The sequence below is a fragment of the Podarcis raffonei genome, chromosome 3 (genome assembly GCF_027172205.1).
Source record: "Podarcis raffonei isolate rPodRaf1 chromosome 3, rPodRaf1.pri, whole genome shotgun sequence".
Taxonomy (NCBI): Eukaryota; Metazoa; Chordata; class Lepidosauria; order Squamata; family Lacertidae; genus Podarcis; species Podarcis raffonei.
Genome location: NC_070604.1, coordinates 79,072,547 through 79,098,283, shown reverse-complemented (window position 1 = coordinate 79,098,283; position 25,737 = coordinate 79,072,547). Strand labels below are relative to the sequence as shown.

At 42.6% G+C, this 25,737-nt stretch overlaps 2 protein-coding genes across 6 annotated transcripts in view; both read right to left on the bottom strand.

Moving 5' to 3' along the window:
• MTR (5-methyltetrahydrofolate-homocysteine methyltransferase) overlaps positions 1–431 on the bottom strand; it is a 64,643-nt gene extending 64,212 nt beyond the window's left edge. For 2 of the 3 annotated variants that reach the window (XM_053382599.1, XM_053382603.1), the window contains exon 1: positions 275–430. In XM_053382599.1, coding sequence (XP_053238574.1) covers positions 275–329 — 55 coding nt within the window. In that variant the 5' untranslated portion in view covers positions 330–430. Of the gene's footprint in view, positions 1–274 lie in introns of all 3 variants that reach the window. The other variant, XM_053382602.1, reaches the window with a different exon arrangement.
• Positions 432–6,458: 6,027 nt separating this feature from the next.
• Positions 6,459–25,737, bottom strand: part of ACTN2 (actinin alpha 2) — a 56,733-nt gene continuing 37,454 nt past the window's right edge. For all 3 annotated transcript variants that reach the window (XM_053382597.1, XM_053382596.1, XM_053382598.1), the window contains 9 exons: positions 23,356–23,464; positions 21,929–22,069; positions 20,061–20,243; positions 18,789–18,923; positions 16,896–17,075; positions 14,125–14,271; positions 9,504–9,569; positions 8,444–8,602; positions 6,459–7,803 (listed from right to left, as the gene is read on the bottom strand). In XM_053382597.1, coding sequence (XP_053238572.1) covers positions 7,645–7,803; positions 8,444–8,602; positions 9,504–9,569; positions 14,125–14,271; positions 16,896–17,075; positions 18,789–18,923; positions 20,061–20,243; positions 21,929–22,069; positions 23,356–23,464 — 1,279 coding nt within the window. In that variant the 3' untranslated portion in view covers positions 6,459–7,644. The remainder of the gene's footprint in view (positions 7,804–8,443; positions 8,603–9,503; positions 9,570–14,124; positions 14,272–16,895; positions 17,076–18,788; positions 18,924–20,060; positions 20,244–21,928; positions 22,070–23,355; positions 23,465–25,737) is intronic.

The window sequence follows — 25,737 nt, the reverse complement described above, 5'->3', positions numbered from 1 at the left end:
TTACCCCCCCTAACTTCTTGTTCCGCACCCAGAAACCGCATGAACTATCATCCATTACGTTCTCTGCAAAAAATATCCTCTCTCCCGACACACCGTTAAAGCCTGCCTCAGCGACTACTCTCTTCCCTTAATTGGCAAATAAAACTTTGCTGCACCAGCTGCAGCGGGACACGCGCGCGCGCTCCAACCCCCCAGACCCAGCGGGAAGAACGCGAGGCCAGGACCCAAGCTGCGCACCGCGTGACCCGGCGGCTCCCGGCAAACAAGCACGCACCGTCCGACTGCTGGCCGCCGGACTGAAAAGGCGGCTCGTGGATGGCGGGCGACATCCCGCTCCGCGCTCGCCTTCCGACACCGCAAATGGGAGAAGAGCCCCAATTCGCTGGCTGGGGAGGCCGAAGGCAGGGCAGGGCGGAGAAGGCGCCTGCGCGTCATCCGGGTATTGCACCGGGCTTCCCTTCTTCGCTCGATCGTGAGCTCCTGTTTTCGCCGCCTCAGCCGAGAGGAGAGGCGGAGCTGAGCGGGTGGCCGGCGTCTCTGTGTTCGGTTTCTCTGTCTATTAAAAGCGGTCTCTTTCCCCAACGGCTATTGGTTTTTATTCTTCTCTCCCTTCCCCGAAACCACGTGCAGTACACAGATTTAATAAATGAATCAGTGCAGGATTTACATATAAGCTAAACAAGCTATAGCTTAGGGCCCCACTCTCATGGGGGCCCGGAAAAAATGTAAAGCAAAAAACCACTGGATGTACATTTCGAAAATATAAGAGGAAAAAACCAAATAAAATAAAACCTACATACAGCAACAGTGTTTTGTGTTCTGTGGGCTCCTATGGTGTAAGTAATGGGGCCCGCCTGCTAGCCTGCTCCCTAAAATATCACTGGTTTGCTCATTTCTATATACAGTGGTACCTTGGTTCTCAAACTTAATACATTCAGAAGTCTGTTCCATATAGCATATATTCAACACAAAAACAGCGACAATTTGTTGACAGAGGACGGCTGGACATAAAGGGCCCCATTACCTTCAGTAGCTTAGGGCCTCATCAAACCTAAATCCGGCCCTGGTTCAAGGACAGGTTCCCAGAAGACGCACCATGGCCTCGATCTGAATTAGGGAGGAAGGCAACGCTAGACCTCTTTTGCAAAGGATGCAGAAATGTCGAAAGGGCGCCGTGTCCTAGTTTGGCTTCCAGCACTCGCTCCACACACACTGCGCTCCAAAAGAGTGTGGCATGTAGTGGTTAGAGTGTCGGGACAGGACCTGGGCTAGCAGCGTTCAAATTCTAGCCGGCCGTGAAGCTCCCTGGGTGACCCTGAGCCAGTCACTGCCTCTCAGCCTAAGCTGTTGTGGGGTTTAAATGAGGAGGACTGCCTTGAGCTTCTTGGAGGAAAGGTGGGGCACAAAATAAATAAAATGAAGTGTAGCATCTTGCTTACGAAAGCTCATGCCTTCCAAATTTAATATGTCGTAGGGCTGCGTTTTTACACTACTGATAAGTGCATTTTAAAATGTAGAGCCTATACTTAGGTATACAACTCTTGCTGGGCTAAGAATTGCTGTGGTCGTTTTCCATCTCATCTATTTAGCATTTTTTCCTCTTTTGCTTGAGTGCTCTGAATGCTGGATTCTTTTTATTTCTTCCAGGAATTAGTTTGTAGAACTGTCCTTGCCAGTTTCCTAATACTGGATTGACTGATTGATTGACTGGCAGGTCAGACTGCTGGAAGCAAAGGTAGATCTAGGGGAGCACAACCATTGGGTCGCACCAGGTGCTGAGCTTCTGGGGCGCCACAACAAGTGCCACAACTATGAAGTCCAATGGAAGGCGGGGGGACAGATTTTGGTGTTATACAGGGCACCACTGAACTTTGAGATGCCACAGTCCACCACTGCTGGAAGATGGGAGCCAGTTTGCTTCATACTGAGCAGCTGGGTAGAATACTGCCTGCACATTTCCCCCTTACACCTCTGTGCATAAAAGTTTAGGTAAGCAAGAAGCATCTCAGTTCAACAACACATTCTAGCCTGGCAGAAACACTCAAGGGAATACAAAGCAGGGCTGGTAAGTGGTGTGGAAAGTCTCATGGACAAGATATCTCACATCCCTGGTTTAAACTAATGTGCAAAGCAGGCCTAATTCAGTTTCATGTCCTGTGCATATCTACTGTAAGATGCATGACAACTCAAGCAGGCCTCTTGTTCATATTTTATATTTAAGTCATCACAATCTCTTAATAAATTAAGTAAGTTTGCTGGAAGGCTGTCATTGGATGAGTAGCAAAATGTCATTAGCACTCCCATGTCAAAACTTGGCTTCTTGCATTGACTGTGAACTTTTATCATGGTTCTGGTTAACTTATCTGTTAATTATGAAAGTAGCAAGTTGTTATTTACTCTGAAGAGCAAGATCTTTCTTGGTACATTCCCAGACCTCACCCCAGATCACTGAGGCACAACCTACCATATGGGCAGTTTTTGAGAATAAGGGGTAACTGTTCCACAGAAACTCATTTTGTATGTGAATCTCATGTTACTGAGTAATCAGCTACTTGGCAGTGACATATAGCTTAAGTAAAGCTTCACAGGTTTCATGACCTGATCTTTGTCACTGATAAGGGTGCATATATTTGAAGCTGTTTGAAAAAAATACTTCTTGATGAATGGGTGGGAGTTTTCACTTATTGGGAGCAAGTAAAACTAAAATTATTACAGGAAGGAGCTGTGTTGGTCTGACGCAGTTGAAATATATATATCTAAATAAAAAAAATTGTCCAGTAGCACCTTAGAGACCAATTACGTTTGTTCTTGGTATAAGCTTTCGTGTGCATGCACACTTCTTCAGATACGAAGGGGAGATACAGGGAGAGGTATCTGAAGAAGTGGCATGCACACAAAAGCTTATACCAAGAACAAACAAACTTAGTTGGTCTCTAAGGTGCTACTGGACTATATATATATAATTACATTTATATCCGTTATAATGATTCCATATTCTAATGATATACACACAACACACACACACATGTATTTGCAAGTTTGGGCCTTTGATGATACAGAAAATAACAATATATTAAAACACTTTGCTAAGGTTAAATACTAAGGAACTCACCCTAAATAGTATTGGTATTTGATAACCAAAGATTATTCACCTACAAAACCATTTATATCTGTTATGAATTTTGGGGAGAGCCAAGCTAGCTTTCTGTGTTGAAGTGATACCCTGGGTGATGAGGCATTAAGGGAAACAAAGGAAAGTGGATCTGTGTAAGATGCTGTCTACTGGCTGGTAGTTAGAAAAAGACAAAGGCAAAAGTTGAGTGGTAGTGCTATGACCTGGTAGTAGAGCAGTAAGCTGGAGAGAGAGCAATTCTTGAGAGCAATGTTTTATTCCTGTTGGAATCCAAGGCTGCGATTATGGCAGAAAGAAGACTGTTTTCTGATGTCCATGCTGTGAGCCCCTCCATCGCAGGCTCAGATTGTATATATGTAAATAAACCATATATCATAAAGACACCACAATCTCTGCTGTGACTAATTCCCAAAGGAAACATTAACCCAGAGTAAGTGCCTGGAACCCCTGGAATTTTGCACTGTTCAGAGATTGGGGTGGCATGCAACATATCTAAATAAGAGAAGGACAAACAACAGGAGATCTTGGAGTAGATGAATATTCTCTTTAAATAAAGGCTCAAGGTTTTCCATTTATTTAGATTCCAAAAGAAATTGTATCAAAGAAAGCACTCAAATCTTATTTATTTCTCTGAATGTGATTTTTAAATATAGTAAACTTACAAAACATTAAAAACCAGGCCAGAAAGATTAAAAATGCAGGAGGGGCTCCTTGATCTTTTCTCTGCCCCTTAATTTACCACCACATCTCCTTCCCCTTGCCTTTTATTCTCAGCTGTCTCAGAAGCTGAACATAATTCTAGGTGAAAGAGAAAAAGGCCTAGAGGAGAGAAAGAATCAGCGTGTGGCAGACTGGTTGAGCATTCTTCTCCTGTCTTCTCATTCGCCTTTGCAGACGCCCTCCCCAGGCAAGTTGAAAGTTATGTCAAAGGAAATATGTGTGTTCGCTGGCATCATATGTAGTTTTACAGTAAAAAATATGCAAGACACATCAAGACGATGAGCATCCCATTGCAGGAGAGAGCGCAGCATTAAATATCTGCTTGTGTTTTTAGTGTAGAACACCAGCTGTCATTTGCCCTGCAGTCTTCTTTGGGGATTAGAAATCTCTTTCATGGATCAGAAATCACATGTCAAAGGCCATTTTCTGTTGGTGTTGACAGGCTTGTTACTGTTGGGTGAGGATGCTGGATGGATCAATCATCCTATGGGAGATGATTCCAGGAGAGGGAGGCAGGTAGGCAAAGATCACCTCAGGGCTTGCTCTCTGGCCAGACTTTTATCTCCCCACCCTGAGTGATCTACCATCAGCTGCTCTGGGGAAAGGATCTTTAGTATGTTAAAATTGCTTATTGTGTTTTTAAAATATGCAACTTAATTTATAATCTGCCTTGGAAGAATTTGTATCCTGAAAGATGGGATATAAATAATCATAACAAATAAATGGAAAATGGAAGATCAATTAAAACAAGACAAAACTATCATGGTTTCTGGAGCAACCCTTAGCTCTGAGTAGCTCGCTAGAGTGATGTGGAATAGACAATTTTCCAGTACTTTATTTTTCCATGGAAACTCTTCCTTAAGTTCATCAGGAATGACAACTGGATGCCAATTGCAAATACACTATTAGACTAGTTTCAACATTTTTAGCTTCATTAACTAAATACAAGTAAAATAAACTTGCTAAATTAGATAACTGTCTAGAGCAGATTGGTCCAATGTGCAGCCCAAGGGCCACACACGACCCTCAGTGCCTCTTTTGGCGGCCCTCAGCAACATTTGACACCCCTCCAGCCCTTGCAATGCCTTCTGAAAGCTGAGTAAGCAAGGCGCTGGCCTTTGGGAAGGAGGGCTCTGACAGGGTCCTAGAATCCTTCCACCTCCTTTCCAAAGCCTGGTTAGCGCTTTCCCAACTTTGGGGAGGAGGTGGGAGGGTTCCAGGACCCTGCCAGAGCCTCACAACACCTTCTCAAAACCCAGCGCCTCCCTTAGCCAGCTTTGGGAAGGTAACCCTATTCCAGAAAACCCACAACAGTAACTCATTACTATGTTAATTAAAAGAGGTTGAACTGACTTTGTGTTAGCATGCCCAAGCATTCAATCTTATATGCAGTTGGACAATTCAATTCTTATGGGCTTAAAAGTTACCAGTTACACACCTGCAAAATGGGAGCCAAATTGATCTTTGTGTCAAGGCTGGGCTATTACATGCAAATAGTTCATTCTGTAGAACTCCACAACTCCTTTGCAACGGAGGCTGGTGACACTAAATGCAGGTGGTGTGGACAGGGCCCGAAACCTTTTCGAGGGCTGTTGTAATGACCTAACTGTGTCTGCAAGAGGTCTTAAAGGGGAGCTCAGATCCATCCACTCTATGGTGATAATTTTGATTGACTAAGGGCTGGCTCTCAGAAAGTAATTGCCACCATGTAATGGGTGGTGCTGGACCTGCCACTATGCCATTCTCTGATGGAGACTCTGTGTGTGTAAACTGGTACCTCTGTGTGGTGATCTTTCAAGCAGTGCCAGTTTATACAATACCAACTTTACCTTACAGGTAAATGGGAACATTTGTCAAATGTGAATAAGTTATCAATATAGTGTGGTTAAGAAGCATATAGTATTTGCCATTGACTGCATACTCGACATGATTCCAAAGATGTAGCCTGAACAGAATAATAATAGGCCTAGCGTGGTTGAACTTGATATATTTTAACAAATATACTGTCTTCCCAGCAGCTACAAGTAAAAAACCCCAACCCCACGACATTCTTTAGAGATGGAGTATTGAGGATGAACTGGAGGCATTTAATTCTAAGCTGAGTGTGAAGAATTTCGTGCTGTTAACTGCAGACACCTGTACACTTAGATTGTGTTTCAAACGCAAACAGGTGCACCATATCATGTGTGTAACAGATGCTAGACTTGGGATCCTCAGATACCTCTCTTGGCACCCACCACCCTGCCCTTTTAAACATTTTTAAAATGTCAATGAGAATTTTTCCAAATGTGCCCCAACTTCCCAAAACGCTGGAGACCATGTGCTGCTTCATGAGAAAAACAATGTGTAGGGTTCACCCAACTCTCCTGAGTCAACACCTTTGTTGAGAAGCAGTTGCCACCACTACTTATGGTCAAATTATTACTTATAAGCATAGTTGACATTTTCTATGTAAAAGAAATAAAAGATGGTCAAGTGGCTTGCTAAGTAGAGTTCTCCAAAGGAAATCAACTAAATTGGGAGAAAATTTGGGGAAAGACATCAAGTATATCTAGTTGTGCATTGTTTTGAAGGTATACTGAATGAATCTCCATAACTAAATCCATTTTAATGTTTGAAAAGCAGGCTTTATTTAACAGGCACATTTTAAGAATACAGGGCTGTATGGTGTTCTTTGCCATTTGCTGATACTTCTAAGTGCTTGCATTGCATCCCCCCCCACGACTGCTTCAAGTAAAAAAGTTTATTGCTCTATATAGGCTTCTAAGATGACAAATGGTTACCAATAACCTGCCATACATTTGCTGTACTAAGGTAAAAAAAAAACCTGACTAAAAACTGACATTCAGCATTAATCAAGAACAAATGCAGCAGAACAATGAACACAGCATAAAGCAAAACAGTTTAACACAAACATGTTGAGCTTCTTTATATTATCCTGTTAATTTTGTGCCCTTTCAGCTGCCCAGGTAAAAGCCAGGTATTAGGTGATAACCAATATTAGTCATACTCAAGAGCAGAGCCATTGAAATAAACAGACTTCCGTAACTTGTCTGCTGATTTTAATGGCTGTTATCTGAATATGACTTAGCTGAATATAATCTATTGCTTTAAATCATCCATCCGTTGACATAGAACTCCTGAGGCTCTGTGACTTTTATGCCAACAGAAAGCCAAACCAAAATTAAAAACAGAGTTACACATTAAAATAAATAAATTAATTAGAGTTCATTATGATATTAGGTAGTATGTTCTTGGTTTGATTCATTTCCTTGTTTCTCTCGTATATGCAACTCTACCTGCAGAAGCGTGCTAAATCTGCTCTCCACAGATGAGAGCACTACTTCAGCATGAAAGTAAAAAAACAGGCACCTGGAGGGGAGACTGTGAAAGACTCGCATAAAGCGTGGATAATTCTTAAGGAAAACATTTCATGAATTTTAATGTTTTAATGGGCTAAACTTTCAAAAGGTTTCGATATTTTATCTTTTTCCTGAGGCTTCCTAACTTGACACTGAGAGAAATACTTCCTACAGGCTTTGTTTTTTTACTTTAAATTACAACCAGGTAAGGCGTTAGGCAAATGCAGTGGGTAACTATATAAGGCTGACAAACTACATATGAACGATGTAAAAAACTATCAATGCTGCACACTTTATTTGATATACTGGTTACTCACTGAATGTACCTGCTAAACTTATTTTGAAGTCAGCTTGCCACACTTTTCAATGAGCAAACTGGAGGGTAATACATATATATTCACTTAACATGCCTAAGGTGACCGCTGCTCGTTACAGGTCACTTTCGCCATACAATGCTGATGAAAATGAGGTATAATCCAGAGCTCCAGGAACACCACCTGGACCTTTGTAGGCTGGCATTCTTTTGATGCAGTACTGAGCTTGCTCGGGTGGCAGTTCTCGAAGCAGCTCCTCAGCAAGAATATAAGGCTGCAAAGATTTATAAAAAGGAATTTCTTCAAAGGTTTTCCTGTAACTTCTCAACATCAGAAAAAAATATATATGAAATATTTATTGTTTATACCCTACAGTGGCAATTCTATAGGGCTGGTCAGAAGCCCAGGGAAACTGTGATATGCCATAAATATATCATACTGCATTCTCATAGCTTTTCCTACCAGTTATGCTAGGGCATTTCTACATATTTTACAGGCCTCTGATACAATTGATTCACACAAGCCACATGACACCCATGTGTAGCTCCTCTGATCCTTGGCATTTTTCACTGTAAGCTAGGATTGTGCAGCAACCTGCCTGGACAAAATTGTGCTTTCCTCATTAGAAAATTTGAGCTTGCGTGTACTTTTTAATTTCAGCTGCAGAATTTGGGGCCTGTAGAATTTGTAAAATTTAGGTCAAGTTTCTCTAGAATTGCCATGAGCAGACTTGTCACTCTGGTTTGCCAAAACCATCCTGCTGCTATCCTTTATTTAAGCCATGTGAATATTATTTAACCTGCTGTTTTCAACCTAGGTTATAGAACATTTTGTTCAGCTTTTCTAGCATTTGGGTATCCTGCATGAGCTGAGGGAAATGGAAAATCCCACCATCTGCAGACAAAAACACTGACCTTATCTGAAGCCAGGATCTTGAAAGAAGCAATAACTTGTTCAGCAGTGTCAGTGTCTGCAGTCTCTCTGGTCATGAAGTCAATAAAAGATTGGAAGGAGACTGTTCCCTGACCGTTGGGATCAACTAAGGACATGATTCGGGCAAACTCAGCTTCACCCTTGGGTACGATTCAAAATCAGTCATGGTAGAGGGAAAAATAAGAAAGAATTATATAAGCAAATATATACAACCTCACAGTTTTGCTTTTTAAAATACAAAATTCACTTCGTGTGTCCAAATTGTCATTATTTTTATGTACGCAAAAATTTCTTTTAAGTATTTTCAGATAGGAAGGGGCTATTTCATAGCCATGGGTCACAAAGAGAGCTAAGCAGGCTTAAGCCCACTGAAATCTAGTGCTTTATTCAATTGTGGTCTTGAAGCATAGTACAAATACCAAAACTAAGCATAACAAACCAGAGGTGGAATTAAAAGTTGCGCTATTATGATAGTTTGGTCAGCACAAGTGTTTCTGCTTGCCATATGGAACAATCTCCCCTATTCTCCCCTGTATGCTCTTCCGGGGTTCTCCTGACCACCCAAAGCAGGTGGGGGCATGCAGAGGAGGAGACCAGGGAAGTCTCATTGCAACTCATTGTGCTGGCTCCTGTTCACACAAATATTCAGTTGAATCAGGTCTCATGAAATTTTAAACAATCAGTTTATGGAGCTGCTTGGTTTTATTAAAAAATAATTATTAAAAAATTTACTTTATCCAGAAAAGTAATAGAATATATTCTGGTGTATTTGTATGTCTTTGTGAACATAAAATTTATCTGTGGATAAATAATGTTTAAGTTAATGTCTATGTCCACAAAGGCATACAGATACATTTGTACATGGCTATAGGGGTGAAGAAACAAGTTTTCTTCACCCCTATAGGATTTGAGTAACTTGAGTTTGGCTGTGGATGTTTTATGATAGCATCCATAATTCTGCTAGGGCACCTGTAGTGTAAAATGCTGCATCTGTAGCATGTGGAACACTTTAACAAATCAACTATATCTTAAAATTCATACCAGATCATAGCCCATGGAAATTAAGCAGGCTCTGAAGTCATCATGGTCCATAAGCCCATTCTTCTTCTGTTGATGGGAAGAAGTACACAGAACATAGCAAGAAAGGTTTCACAAATCACAAGCAAGAAGTTCATCAGGATTCCCATGAAGTTAAAATAACCCCACCATCAATTGCATGATACACAGGGTGTTTTTTTGACGGACCAGTCCAACCATCAGTTGAAGGGAGGAAGAAGTAGATTACATGAAAGCAAACATCACTAGAAATAATGTCAGAAAAGGGCCAATGAGATGCAGCAAACAGAATCAAAGAAGACAAAGTGGCAAGGGGAAAGGAAAGTTTAACACTGGAGTGGCATACATTTAATTGTTTTTAACATTAGTGTTGTAACATCTGTCAAGAATTACAGTGCTTTTAAAGACTGATTTGTAATATAGGCATTGTTGGCATGTTCCCCCAAAACTGATTTTTTGAGCAGAAAGTACTTATTTGTGGGACTTGGAATTATTTTATAGTTTTATTTGTTGGAGTGATGGTTTGCTTTGCATCCAATTATTGGATTCCTTTGCCTAGGATCAGGATAAGTGGAATTAAAAGGTTGCATGTTTTACCCTGTGGTGGTTTTTTTAAGCTCCACTGGAAGGCAATTATATTAATTAAAGTAAGACTATTAACTGCAGAGATCTAACTTTAAATGAGACATTGATGTGGAGGTTACTTGAACTGATTGCCAGAGTTTATTTTACTATTTAGTTTGTTTTCCTGTATTCTTTCCACCTTTTCTAAACTGCAGACGCAAGCTTTATTCCATGGATGGGGTAGTAATAATAATAATTTAGTTATACCCCACCCATCTGGCTGGGTTTCCCCAGCCACTCTGGGCGGCTTCCAACAAAATATTAAAATACAGTAGTTCATCAAACATTAAAAGCTTCCCTAAACAGGGTACCTATGAACTTCAGGTCTTGTTGGACTACAGCTTCTAACATCCCTGACAGTTGGCCAAGCTAGCTGGGGCTGAGTTCAACAACATCTGGAAAGACACAAATCTCTCATATTTGCTTTAACTGCACTGGTACCCAAACTGCCAGATTGTCATGTCATGCAGGGGAACCACAGAAGAGAAGAAGGTACACAAAAAATTAATTTGGGTTATTAAATCAGGCCATTGATCTATCTAGCTCAGTACTATCAACACTGACTTTCAACAGTGTTTCAGATGCGACATTCCCAGCCCTATCTGAAGAAGGAATTGAACCTGGGACATACTGCATGCAAAATGATCCCCTGCCACTGAACTACAGGCCTTCCTTTACTGACCCAGAGAGCAGTGAGAGCGGTTAACACTTTCTGCTTTACCAACTGAAATCACTTGCCTCCTCCATAACTGTTCACCCAGAAGGGCAAACCTGGGTACCATATAGATAGATGACGATAGGGGAAGAGGGGTTCCTTGAACTGGTACTTATGCTAAGGGCCAGATGGAACACCTGCAGAAGATCCATCAGGGAAGGATTGAGGTCTCTGACCACCAGTTGCTTATCCCTATCAAATATAAGCATGTAACAAAAATGAACTCAAAACAACTCTACTCTCCCTACTCTCCAAAAGTAGGGTCCAATGGCATCTAGGGAATGGGGAGTTCTGATGCTCATTGCTTTGTGTCACAAGCACTTTATTCCAAAGGGTCTCAAAAAACACAAACAACTTTCCATAAGGTAATTTCAGTTGTAATTGCTGTTGTATGTGGGGAAGAATTAGATTTCTATCCAAATTAGATAGAACTTATTTAAAAATCATTAAATTATATACCAATGTCAAAATTATTGCCATAAGAAAAGGCATTTGGACAAATTACTAGCTAACAAAAGCACATTTATTGTCTGAATAAACAATGGTGTGAAAAGGTCTGGTCTCTCTGACAAACACACATGCAACCCTTCCAGCTATTACCACCTAATTTAAGTGGAATAATCCCTAGAAAATCAGATCAAAGACATTAATAATTGGATCCAATATGCACAAGCGTTTAAACCATATTTATCAGGCAGGATCTTAATTTTATGGATCTTTACTGATTGTTCTTCACTGAATTAAACACAGCATTTCCTTTTATTTTTCTGCTTAAGTACATCATCCAATCAAAAGCACTTTTGGAAACCACAGAATTAATTAGCTCGAAAGCAATTTTCTTTTGCAGCTGTTTCTAAACAGGAAGAGTAATACATTCTAGGAGCTGCTTTTTTTTTTGCCAGGCATGAATAAGCACATGCATAAGAATGTTATAGAACTATGTCTGAGAGATATGAGCCAGCCAGCCAAACACCACTTAATAATCTAACCCAGTGGTTTTCAACCAGTTTGTCATGGCACCCTGGGGTGCCTTGAAGGATGGTCAGGGGTGTGCAAGCAACACTGGCTTCTGTCCCTCTTTCCTTCCCTCCCTCCTCTGATGCCCTCTCGTGTCTCTGCCTCCCAAAAGCTTGTGTGGCTGTTTGTTGCAGCAGCCCTGGCTACAAGCTCCCCAGGCGAATGGTGCCTCTGGGGCTGGCCAAGGGGTGCTGGTTGCCAGAAGCTGAGGTGGTCTCAGAGTAAGCAAGCATCCAGCGAGGAAGCCCAGCCAGCCAGTCCACCAGCCCTTTCTGTTGGGAATGGATAGACAAGTGGGAGGCTGGGCAGGCAGGCAGATGCTGCACTGGCCTTCCTTGGGCTTGCTGTGTGCAAGGCCTGCCTGGGGCTGAAGGGGAGCCTTTCCACCATGCATGCCCGGCAGCGCTCCTTGCTGACACTGCTGCCTCCTAAGGTAAGGTGCTAGCCTCACGTTGACCTTTGGCCACTCTCCGTTGGAGGCCACTCTCCTCTTCCCAGGCCCTTGTGGGGCAATGTGAGGAGGCACCTCTTTTGGGGGCAGTGGGTGGGAGTTCAGAGAACAGGGGCAGTGGCAGTGGCTGCCCAGAGGACTCCCAAGAAGAGTAGCTGATGGAACACTCCACAAGAGAGGGTGTTCGAGAAAGGGTGAGAGGCTGCTAGCCATGCAGGCAAGGGGTGACATAACTGGGTTCCTGAGCCCCACAGGTGTGTCGCAGAAAGAATAGTGGTCGGTCAAGGGAGCCATGGACTCAAAAAGGTTGAAAACCTCAGATCTAACCTATTAATCTGTGCAATTTCTGCTTGATTGGCCTTAGAAACAGGTGTCAACTACTTCAACCATCAACCAATCCCTTTGCGTATTTCACATTATGCTTTGTGCAGCACCTAAACACGTGGTTGGTGGAAAATACAAATGAAGTTGTAGAAAAAGTAATAGGGTGCTGTCTGAGATTATGGATGAGTTCTGGGGGTGGTTGTTGGTGAGTTGTTGGAAGGTATTTAGCAGTTCAGGAAGCTGGTATGGAACACTGGAACAGGAAGTACAGGAAATCAATACAGAGAAGACGACCTTTAATTCAGCTGGATTACAGACCCAGACTGAGCACTTCAGGGATGGGAATGGATGCTTAGATTATGTCAGACAGATGTCTAATATCTGGAAATACCTGCTAACCTCTGCAGCTGAAATCTAAACAGTCTATATTATTGAGGTCACTAGTATTTTGATTAGTTGGAAACTGGGAGTGAAAGTTACTTCCAGTTTCAAAGCCTGCAGAGGACTGGGGCTCTTTTTCAAATACCAATACCAACATCGTTGTTCCCTGAACTTTTCCTCTGCCTCCCTGACTCAATTTGTATACATCTTACCAATTTATGCTTCAACATTTCAGCCTTCACTTCTTGATAAGGGAGTATAGGATCACACACACAGAGTATTTATCCTCATCCCAAAATACTGAGATATAAAGTGGATTTATTCAATGATCCTGACTAAACCACGTCATGCACACCCCTCATGCTTTGAAGGTTTTGTGGGGTTATGCTGCAAAGACCTGCCCCTGCAGCCACCACATTCTCCAGCCATGGTCTGGCCAAGATCATGTGGAAGAACACTATGTACATACATATGTTAGTCTGCATATAGAACCCAGGCCCACCCAAAATACACCTGGAGGGGGCATGACTGGCATGAGCAGAGCAGTCCCACTCACACATTATTTTGATGCACACAGGGGATTTGAATTAAGCGTTTTTCACAGAAATGGGGATGAGTGGGGTGGAGAAAGAAGACAGTGACTTGAGTACAAGGACAGGAATACTGCCAGGAAACAGGAGAGATGAGAACTATATCAAGGCTGTGAGGAAACATCTCTGAAATGTTTGTGCTTCTCTGGGTGAGAAGCTCTGGTTGGCCAGGAGTAAAGGTAAAGTTAAAGGGACCCCTGACCATTAGGTCCAGTCGTGACCGACTCTGGGGTTGCGGCACTCATCTCGCTTTATTGGCTGAGGGAGCTGGCGTACAGCTTCCGGGTCATGTGGCCAGGAGTAAGACGTTCCAAATAGATTTGGGGTTGCCCTGAGTGGGCACTTCTTGGGTAGAAAAGAAGATGTGAATGGCAGGTAGGGGCTTAGGGGAGGACTAAAGGAAGGCTTAATAAACAAACATTAAGACAGTAGCAGAGAAGCACACACATGCTTTCTGGCACACCAGTTTCAGGTTAAAAAAAGAAAGGAAATGGGCTACTGTACCCTGTCAAAGTGATTAAACGATGCTCTGAATTCATTCATTTGTTGCTGGGTGATTCCTTTGGCATCTCTTGTAAGAATCTGATTCTCAACTTCATTGATCGTTCGGGCAATGGTGGTCAGTAACAGCTCCCATCCAACACGAATATGCTGTGGCAGAGAAACCGGGATGCTTTAAAGACAGCCCAAGAGAAAACTGACTGGCAGATTGATTGAAACTACAGTGGTGCCTCGCAAGACGAAATTAATCCATTCCGCGAGTCTCTTCGTCTTGCGGTTTTTTCGTCTTGCGAAGCACGGCTATTAGCGGCTTTAAGAAAACAAGGAAACAAAGGAACAAAGGAAACAAACTCGCAAGAAGCAAGCCCATAGGGAAAATCGTCTAGCGAAGCGACACAAAAACCGAAAAACCCTTTCGTCTTGCGCGATTTTCGTTTTGAGAGGCATTCGTCTTGCGGGGCACCACTGTATTGATAAGTAGAACTGCTACCAAATGCATAAAAGAATGATAGGTCAGAGGAAACCTACTCACTTAAACCAATTTGTATTCTGGTTTTCTATTTATCTGCATTGTTCAATTAGCAACTGAATTTCAGACAATGTTTTGACAAGCTTATTTATGAACACCAGTTACTGGCTAATAAATATTGTAGAAATACTGCCGTAAACAACATTTCAGGATGAGGACCAACCTGGCAGATTCGGAAAGGCTATGATGGGTGACTGCTGGAGAGATCCACTGCTAGGAATATTTTGACTGTGAATAGACCCGCCTACTATTGTGGTCTAGCAGAAGTGACACAATCCCTAGGTTATATGATCAGAGGTGGAGTCAACAGCAGGACCAGGGCACTACGACAGTAACACAGTGACCAAGGGTAATCATGGGGGTATATAAAGCGAGATTCAGCATTTTATAGTATAGGGAGGTACAAGGTGTGCCCCTCAGGTAAGCAAATCCTCAGCTACAACAAGCCTATCCCTGACTTCATTATCAGTGAAATACAAGCTAGGTATGCTCTTCCTATGTCTTATTTTCAGATGTAAGATGGAGGTTGAGGACAGGAGGGTGGGGACAAAGAGGAGGGTGGGAGTCAGAAGCGAAAACAGGCTTGTGTGTGTGTTAAGTGTATGTGTGTTTGTGGTGTGTGCACTGAGGGTGTGTGAGGGTGTTCTGTGAGTCTTCATGTGATATGTATGTGGGTGCACAAGAGAGTATGGGTTACCACAATCATTTGTTTTGGCCACACCCACTTTTGCTTTGGCCACACACCCCACAAACACGTGGAAGACTGGCCAAGGGACAATGTAGCCCTCAAGCCCTAGTCTAGAAGGAATGGGCACCATCCCTATAATAAATGCACCATCCCTGCATTTTTCCAGATCATGGGCAATGCTAGGGACTACTTTTCACAACTTCATTTGGTAAGGAAGCTATGCCTCAGGTTTGGATGTAGCAAATGCCATTCCTCCCATCGCAACTTTTGATATTCCGTCTTGTGGTGCCTGAGGTTTTCTAGAAGATGGAAGATGGTACCCAGCTTGGTGCTCATCTACATGATGGAGAAGAGTCTCTGGAAGCAAGTATAGCAGTACTCTAGCATCTGCACTGGTTTCCTGTAACTTTTAGGGAACAATTTAAGAGAACTGGGCGTCCTTCAGATGACCCAAAAGACTGCTAAGGGGAGAAAGAGAAGTATTCTTAATGGCTGCCTATTTCTCAGCTCTGCTACTGCCTTCCTCTGGGAGTCTGACAAAACAGTAGCATCTTTTGAAGGCAGCTAAGCCCATTCTATTTTGCAAGCATTTAGTGGAGATAAATAGAGGGATATTTTAGTTGTTATTTTTCTACAAGACACAATCTTTTACGATCCCATTTCATAAATCCTATTTTATTGTTGTTGTTTCCCGACGTGAGCCCTGAGGGATATTGGGTGAGATATAAATCAAATAAACAAATGATTTGTTGGGCTGTCTTTCTATTGTGAAATGCAAGAGCAAGTTCATGGTTCATTTTTTAAAATGCCACCCATTTAAAGAGTGAAGGGGTGAATGCATTCCATTGCTATTTTTCCTGTGCAACTATCTACATTTAAGATCAGAAGTTTCCAAGGTACACAGCAACTTAATCTTCTTAAGCAGCTTGCAATAGGACAGATGTCTTATAGCAGAATTAAAAAAACGTAAAGGGCTTTCTACAGCAGAAAGCATTCCATAGCTGAACCAGCTTTAGAACTGAGGCAGCAAAAAAGCTAAATGTTAAAGCTATGAGACAGGCATTTGCCATGAACTGACAAGATGGGCTTAGGCTAGGCACACTTCAGTCTCAGGTGTGCAGGATGGTGACAGAGTTGAGCGTTTAAATGTAGATCTGCCTCAATTACCAAAAGAGTGGCAGGTGCCCATTTTTAATAGGGGCATGAGTTTGAGGAAAAAGGACTGGGGAATAGTAAAGAGGCTGGGAGTTCTTCTCTGGGAGCCCACTCTGGGAACCCTAGTTTGCTGTGTGAACCAAGCCACTATCTGTGAAGCTCATTGAACAGTCTAAAACATTATATAAACACTAAGTATTGTTCTATTGTAATGCACATTTTCCTGTTCTAGAACTGCATGAAAACACCCTTGATTTCTCATTTGAATTCACACAAGAATGCACCATAAAGTTGTGACTATCACCTTGAAAATCATGCAAACAGCAGTGATGCTGCAGATAGGATACATAACTAAAGAATGTGCTAGGTAACTAAATGGCATAGAAACGACTCAGCAGCTACCTCCATTGTGTAATTGGTGTGCTTATTATCGAACACCAGGGCTTCTTGAATCAGTTGATGGTCTCCTTCTAGTTTGTCAATATTAAGTTTGTAATTTATGATATTGTGCTCAAACTGCTTTAATTGGTTCATCTGGTCCTCTAATGGCCCTGCTATGTCAACAGAGCTCCGGGCAATTTCCTGCCAAAGGGGGAGAGTGAGAGAGAGGAAAAAATGTTAGTTTGCAAAATATATTTCTTCGTGGTAAATACATTTTAAAGCAGCAGTAAACTTAATTTACAAAAATCACAAAGGGAGGTAGGAACACTCATATTTGTGCACTGGCATAGATAAAGGTAAAGGTAAAGGTACCCCTGCCCGTACGGGCCAGTCTTGCCAGACTCTAGGGTTGTGCGCCCATCTCACTCTATAGGCCGGGAGCCAGCGCTGTCCGCAGACACTTCCGGGTCACGTGGCCAGCGTGACAAGCTGCATCTGGCGAGCCAGCGCAGCACACGGAACGCCGTTTACCTTCCCGCTGGTAAGCGGTCCCTATTTATCTACTTGCACCCGGAGGTGCTTTCGAACTGCTAGGTTGGCAGGCGCTGGGACCGAATGACGGGAGCGCACCCCGCCACGGGGATTCGAACCGCCGACCTTTCAATTGGCAAGTCCTAGGCGCTGAGGCTTTAACCCACAGCGCCACCCGTGTCCCTACTGGCATAGATAGGTATCTGTATATAATAATCAGACGTGTGGGGAAATTTTGGTGCTCCAGATGTCATTGGGCCATAGGCCATGCTAGGTGGGCTGATGGGAGTGGGGGGGCCAACAAATCTGGAGAGCCACAGGTGCCCCACTCTTGATCGCGACACTTGTGGATGTTACAGAAGATGGGTTACTGCCTAGTTCCTATTAGCCGAAAACCATACTGTCCAACTCAAAGAGTGGAAAGGTGTGCCTCCAGGAAGGATTTGACCCTGTGGTCATGGTCCTGCTCACCCACCCTAGTAGCAATCAGCATGGAGATCACCCACAGATCTGGAACACAGAACACTTGCAAAACCCTTCATCTGGAAACACCCCAAATAGTGCATGCTCTACTTAGAAAGCTATTCCAAAATGTTTCTCCACCTGCACCACCCTCTTTGATGGTATGAAAGTTTTCACTTTTTTTTACTGTGAGGATGAGTCATAACACTATTATGACCTCAAGCAGCGTGTAAAACATATACAGACCTTTCTGCTTCTGTTTCCGCTCCACATCTTCTCTTATGTACCTTGTCATTGTCTCTGTTCTGCATGTCACATCCCTCTTGGTCTCCTTCTTTCAATCCTGTCTCCGTGATCACATCCACACCATGCATTTAAAGCACTCTTAAACCATTTAAACAGGCATGGTTTCCCTCAAAGAATCCTGAGAAGGGTGATTGCAACTGTAGCTCTACAAGGGGTTGCCTAACAATTTTCAGGACCCTGAACAAACTACAGTTCCCAGAATTCTTTGAGGGAAGCCACAACTATGTTTGGAACTGTATCCCCACCATTCAGTTGGGCTATGTACCTTTCCTTATGGAGGCACTCCTCAGTAGCAAAATTGCTCTGCATCAACCACACTAGTCTCTCCTTCCCTGGACCTCCAGTACAACAAGATTCTTCCCATAATGCCTTTGTCAAATTCCCAGTTTTCTTGCTTTGGACTTAGGCTGCCAGACACACCCACTCCTGACAAGGAGTATCCCATTTTTTCTGTTGTGTATTTTCTGGCACTTAAAAAAAGATAGTAAGATTATAACTGATAGCGAGATAAAGTAACCGTTCGTTAGTTTAGCACCTGTGGAGTGATGGAACCTTTGACATTCTGCATACACCTCTAAGGAAACAGTAAAAGCTGCACATCTCAGTCAGAATTACCTCCATCTTGGTTTGGATCCAGGGTCCAATGACATTGGCCTGAGCAGCAAACTGGCGACGCAGGCGTTCATTTGCATGCTGGCGGGCCAGCTCCTCTTGCAGTGATTGATCCCTTACTGGGACAAGCTGTTTTACCTGCCAATGTGCAAAATTGAGTTGGTATGTAGGAAGTCAGAGGCTGAAACATAAGAGGATTGGGAGCAGCAGGAGGCTACAAATGCATGTGGCTGATTGTACTGAAATCGCTGACCTCGCTAAAAACATAGGCCATTAACTGTTAACAACTCATTATCAAATTGCCCCCCTGTGTGGGGGGGGTGCCCCATGTTGAGAACCACGGCCTTAGATATTTTCACACATGAAGAAAGTAGTTTTAGGAAAGAATGACCCTTTCCACCCTTTCTTTTTTTTTTTTTTTACGTAATACAGAGAAAAAGGGAAATGGGATTTCTGGAATCTGCTGCCTAAACTGACAGCTTCACCTTGTCTTATCACTTTCACTCTTCCCACTGAATGCTTTGCACCAACTGCAGCCATAGTAGATGTGGTGGCAGCAGCCTATTGTTGAGGACCATTTAGCACAGTCAGTTTTTAATTAAATAAATGCTTCTACCATCTGATATCCAAGCCCAGAAGTCTGGCTTTCACATTTTGCTTCAGTAGCCCAAATGTAATATTTTACTTCAAGGAAAAAATTTCTACCGTGAGCATATTGCAATTACCATGTGAAATGCAGGTGCAAACAAATATTGGCTTGTATCTACGATATTTTTGGTGACAGCAGTACAGCCTCTCTCACTATCACTGCTGTTTTGTGAATTCTTACTTTTAATTTCCCCCCCTTTCACTCAGTATTAGGGTTTTTCTTAAGTTTTGAAAAGCAGCAAGAGCAGTCTCTGCTCCGATACTTCCCTGCCATTTCAAGCCCTTTTCTTGAAATGTTTTTAAAACCATATCAGAAACACTAATCATAATCTGGCTGTGTGTCTCACTGCTGTCCCTCCTTACCTGCAAAGCCATCCCCACAACAGACACCCATAATTATTTAAAAGCGCAAACAGCTTCATACATAGCTGTAACACCCACTCCAATCCTTTTTACTAGCTTCAGACCAACACTAAAAGTACAAAATTCCATTTTCAGGGTGGGAGATTACCCCACCTGTATGGAACCATTTGTAAAGTGTTAAAAATAATGTCAAATTCTGGAAAGGATGCATTTTCACTACACTTCCATTAGCTATAAACTAAATTATTTTTCTGCTTACAGTACCTTGTCCCATTTGGTACGGATCTCATCCAGAGTGACAGTGGAGTAAGGGTTGTTAGGACTTATCCTGAGGCTGTAACTGTTAATCACTTTTTCCACTTCATTATGGATTGATACAATAGCTTGCCTTTCACCATCTGCCTCAGGCAAAGTGGCCTTAAACTGTTCGTGGGCAGTGATCAAACTCTGAAATCAGAAACAGAGGAGTAAATGAAAGGTTACATACAGTTGCATTGCCAGCTATATGGCCCTGTGTCATATTCCCTCTCCCATCTCAGTATGTATGCAAATATAAGCAAGCTTGCATAGCTGATAAATTCCAAAGAATCAATGTAAAGCCACCACTTCATCATTATTGGTAGACAGACAAGAGGAGGCCCAGAGGGGTTAACTACATGTTACACAGAAATGCATGTAACAGAGTCCTGATTTCCCCCTTGTAAGAGGAAAAGCAGCTTGGAGGAGATTCTGGGTAGAGTTGTTTAAAACACATGTTCTGAACCTTCCAAGGTGAAAATAATTATTGGGAAACTACCTTTAAGTAAAAACAAACAACAACAACAACAAAACAGCAGGCAGAGAAAGTGTTAAGAATCCCTGAAATTGGGAGCACTTGTGTGTTGAATAGGGTTGTCATATTTCAAACAGTGAAAATCCATACAGAAAAGCTGAGCTTTTCTTAGTTTTGCCCAAATTTGGCAAATTAGCATGTTGTTGAGCTATTTTTAAAGAAAACCACCAAAGACATTGTGATACATCTGGATTTTCCCATATTCCGGCTATGTCTGGGAAACACATACATAACATTTAATTAGCCCATCAGTACACTGGTGCATGAAAACTTCTGTATGGGCATGAATTTAAGGGAGTTACAGTACTTGTGGCCATGATTGATTGTTCTAAGCTGTTCATCTCAAACTAAGAAGTTATGCAGAAAATATTTTCAAGGGAAGGTTAATTAACCTACCCAGAACTCTCAAAAAGACAGCCCTAGCATCATATATCCATTACTGGTAATGCGGGTGGCCTTGTCAGGAAGCTGCCACACCCCAGACCCCATACCCCAGGAGAGGGCCCTCTGAACCCCAAGAACCTCTTCCTTCTTGCATGCTGCTTGTGAACATGCAAGCGGTGGCAAGAATGAGGAGATGGAAGTGTCCCACACTGTCCCTCTGAGCATTTGTGTGGATTAGGCCAAAGGGAGAGGGTCAAAAAATGTACAGTGGATGCAGTTTAATTCAGAGAGGGAGGCCAGCTGAGGCCCAAAAATCTGGAGCTGGTGTTAGACGGAGTTCTCTCCCAAAAGCTGAAAGGCCAGCCAAATAGTACACTTAGCTGATGATTAGGTCTGTGCTGATCTCACGGTCTGTGCTGGCTCCATGCACAGAAGAAAAGAGAACGTCCTGTACTAAACATTATATTGAGACTTGCCTGATGGCAGAAGCGCTGCATTTACAAATTTGGAAATGGTCCCTCCACTCAGTTACAATGACCTCCCCCTGGGCAGAGAAGGATGGGGATATATCTGGGCAACATGGGAAATAATGAAATGAGCAAGACTGAATTCAAGTCTCCCTGATCCAAGTCTGGCAGTCTAGTCATTACAAAATAGTATCTTTTGCCTCTCCGCACCCCATCACCACCATAAGATCCTGAAGATGCACGTGTCAGGATGAATGTGCCTAGTCTTTGCACATTTATAAAATTCATGACTCGGGATTTATTTTTTCTTCTAACACACAAATAAGGACAAGCAATATTTGAAGCGTCTTTTAATAGGGCTGCAATAGTATAGGCGCTTTCTTCACAGTGAAAAGGGAACATCTTCACTTCTCTAGGCTCACAATGAAAAATAAGAATAATATTATTACCTGGATCTCCTCTATGCTATGAACAATAAACATGTCTTGCAAGTCTTCCATTGCACCTTCCATCCAATTGTTGAACGGAGCAGCTCTCTTAGCAAACTCCAGGTGAAGCTGGTCAATTGTTTCCAACAATTTCTCTGTCCTCTGTTAAGTAAACATACAGAAACGGACAAAATGAGCCTTGCTTTTAGAAGCGTACACTCACTTTGGCTTACAGTTTGGATAGGCTCTGCAACCCTTTAAAAAACACTACCAAAGTTAAAGGAAGTTCCGAGTGTACTTGGGTAAAGGAAAGCAAAAGGGATTCCTGGGGACAGTCACTTGGGAGGTCATTGCTGGCTGTGTCACCACCAGTGCTACTGGATTTGACTGCTGTGGCATTGCTGTGTGTGCTGCGATTCAGAGGTTTGCACTGGAAGCATGTTCACATCATTCTGAGTTCACTGACTCCTTCCATATATCACCATTGCCACTTGCCCTTCTCTTCACTGGTGACCTTGGCTATGTTTCCAGAGAGGCATGTCTCTTTCTTTTTAAGGTTTTCTTTTCGTTTGTGTGTTGTGTGCTTTCTCCTCCATTTCTATGCTGAGTAGGCATGGATATGGCAGCCATTCCCTCACTCCCCCAGCACAAGGGGCATATAGGACTGGGAAGAGCCATAGTTCAGCAGCAGAATACATGTTCTGCTTTGCATGCAAACGGATCCAGATTCAATCCCCAGCATCTCCTGGTTGGACTGGAAATGGCCCAATTCTGAAAACCCAGAGAACCACTATGAGTCAGTGCAGAGAATACAGAGCAAGATGCACCAATTGTCTGACTCGGTATATAGAATCACTGAATTTTAGTGTTGGAAGGTACCATGCGGGTCATCTAGTCCAACCCCCTGCAATATGGGGATCTTTTGCCCAGCATGGGGCTCGAACCTACAACCCTGATGTTAATGTTCTCAGGCTCTATCAACTGAGTGGTGACAGCTGCCTGCATTCCTGTACTAATATGCAGTTGATTTTTGAGGCGTGTTGATTCTATGTTTTCATTGTACTCTGAAAATTATCATGAGCGGCTTTGTGATCCAGAAATGGCAGGGGAAAGGATACAGATTAGTTAAACTAAATCAGTCGTGAATTGTAAAAAGAAATTCACACCATGCCATGCACCAACTTTCCAAAGGGTGGTGCTAGAAGCATCCCCTCAACTCTAACATCCACTTGCGTAATTTCTTTTGGCAGTAATGCGGGGACAAGTCTTTTATAAGCAAGTCAGCCTTTTTTTATACACACACACACAACCAAAAAAGAAGACGAAGTTAAGGGTAATGGAGCACCATAGAAAACGTTCACTCCGCATCACTCAGTAGTCTACCACAATCTGTTAAAAACCCTCAGCCAGCCTGAGAAATCCAAGCTGCACCTTGATGTCAGGTTTACCTCCAATGCTTCTCTCCTCTTCTGAGTGAGTGTTCCCAGCCTGTCCCACTGATCACATATCTTCTGGCACCGATCGTTGACACTTGCAGCATCATGGTAGTCCAGTTCACTAAAAGAAAAGGACTGCCGTCATTAAGAACCAACAAAAGTAGGGAATGTGGTGGTAGAGACCATGCACCAAGACATGACCACACATTCTTCTTATTCCTCCTCCTCCTCCTCCTACTACTACTACTACAGTGATACCTTGGTTTACAACCATAATCCATTCCAGAGGTCCGGTTGTAAACCAAAACAGGTTGTAACCCAAGGTGTGCTTTTCTGGTTTTTCACAGCAGGGAAAACTGGATCAAATGGGGGGGGGGCCTGGCATGGGCTGACACTGCGATGATGACATTAATGTCCTGCGGATGTTGCAAAAAACTTGTGAGCATGAGCAGCACCAGTTCCACCATCATCTCCAGTCTAGAATAGTGCTGAAACCGCTTTTCAACCCGTTTGCCTTGGAGGTCTGTCGTTTGAGAAAGTGGGGGGAAAGTCTAAAGCCCCTAGAGCTCATGGAACAAGTTTCATGGTTCCTTGGATCCTACCCTTGATTTCTGAAGTTTGAGACAAGACTTTATCTAGACTAGTTTTCTGCCAGATTAGCTGTGCGATTCTAGTGAGAGCCAATACATGCACTTTATCCTCAAGCTAGTTGACTTTTATGACTGGCTCATCATATGCTGCATTTAGCTTTTGGCTGCTACCAGCATGCTCTCTGCATGCCATTATCTAACACAGACATTGTTATGGTGTGAGTACATCCATACCAATTTGAAATTTAATCTAACAGGAGAACACCCTTTAAAATCCAGACAAGGAAAGGGGTGTTTGATTTCCTACACCTGAAAGGGGGATATCTTACGCTATATTACAGTGAGCTTTAAAGAGTTTCACGTGAATAAACAATAAAAACAAGAACTGGCTGGACTTCTGCTTGTGCAATGGAACTTCACCTTCCTCTCCTACCTCTGTCAGAACCCAAAAACCTTCTCTGGGAGGTTCTTCAGCCATCATATTTGGAGGGTGCACAGAGGGCTGCAGAAGGGTGTGTGTGTGTAAAGTCCATTGCATGAGCAGAAGTCTATTCTGCTCACACACAGATAGCATTGGATACAACCCACTCTGCCTTGCCATGATTATTATTGGCCTCTTAAAGGGACAGAGCTTGATAAAATAGGTCACTAATTCCCAGTAGCGTTAATCAAATGAAAGAAGCCACTATTTCATCTGTGTTACACACACTAACGGAAGACACTACTGGTAGGGGTCAAAGCAAACACTTACCTTCTCTATATGAGAACATTGGACCAGTATAATTTTATTTCTATGTGAGTGGAAAGAGATGTCCTAGCAGTATTCAGAATATGATAAATGTGTAAGCAAGTACTATATGAGATAAATTCCAAAGGGAGCATATGCAAACCCTTACAACAAATAAGCAGTGCTTAAGACTATGAGTCAATTGGCTATTAGTATTCAATGTATTAGTATTCAATTGTTTTAGGTTATAAATGGGGAATCCACTACTTCATCCCTTCACGATTTTGAATGGCTTTGCATCTGAAGTCTTGTCACTCACACACTGTCTACTATTTCTGGGACTACACACTCTGGCAGTCAATAGCGGTTGTGAGTTTAAGCAGTCTTGCTCACATACACATGCATGCAGGATGTAGCCAGACACCCATCGGCCAACAAGCCTTTAAGAACTTTAACCTTTATGCTCTTAGCAGCTCTCAGCTGCTAAGAGAAAATGGTCGAGCTGACACTGAACTGTAACCAGTGTAGCTCAAGGTCACACACTCCAATTGTTCTCCAAAAATAGCAACCCTGCACTGCCAAGAGATGAAGACCAGAAAATATGGAGCCATGCTGACCCAGAAAGCAGAAAGGGAATAATTATCTCTCTGAAGGCCTGATTCAGTAACCAGCAGAGCTAATTGAAAAGCTATAATCAACATCATGTCCCAAGTTTCTTAGACAACCCATCTTTCTCAGAACCATTTCCAGAGAGGAAGACTTACTTTTTATATCTCTAATCTGCTATTCTGTGAAAACTGTTTTGGGAAATGATAAAAAAGCTAGTTTAAGTGGAACTAAATTCTTGTAGCAATGACTGATTTGCCACTGATATTTAGCACTGATATTTAGTACATGGGAAAAGAAGAGCTAGTTCAGGTTGCAATATCCTATTCACTTACTTTAAATTAAGACCCACTGAAATCAGCAGCAATGATTAATTCTGATGAATTGTGCTATTCTTCCCAAGTACTATTTGTCTATACGCAGATGAAATGAATAAACGATCGAATGGTAACAGGAATCATGGAACAATTC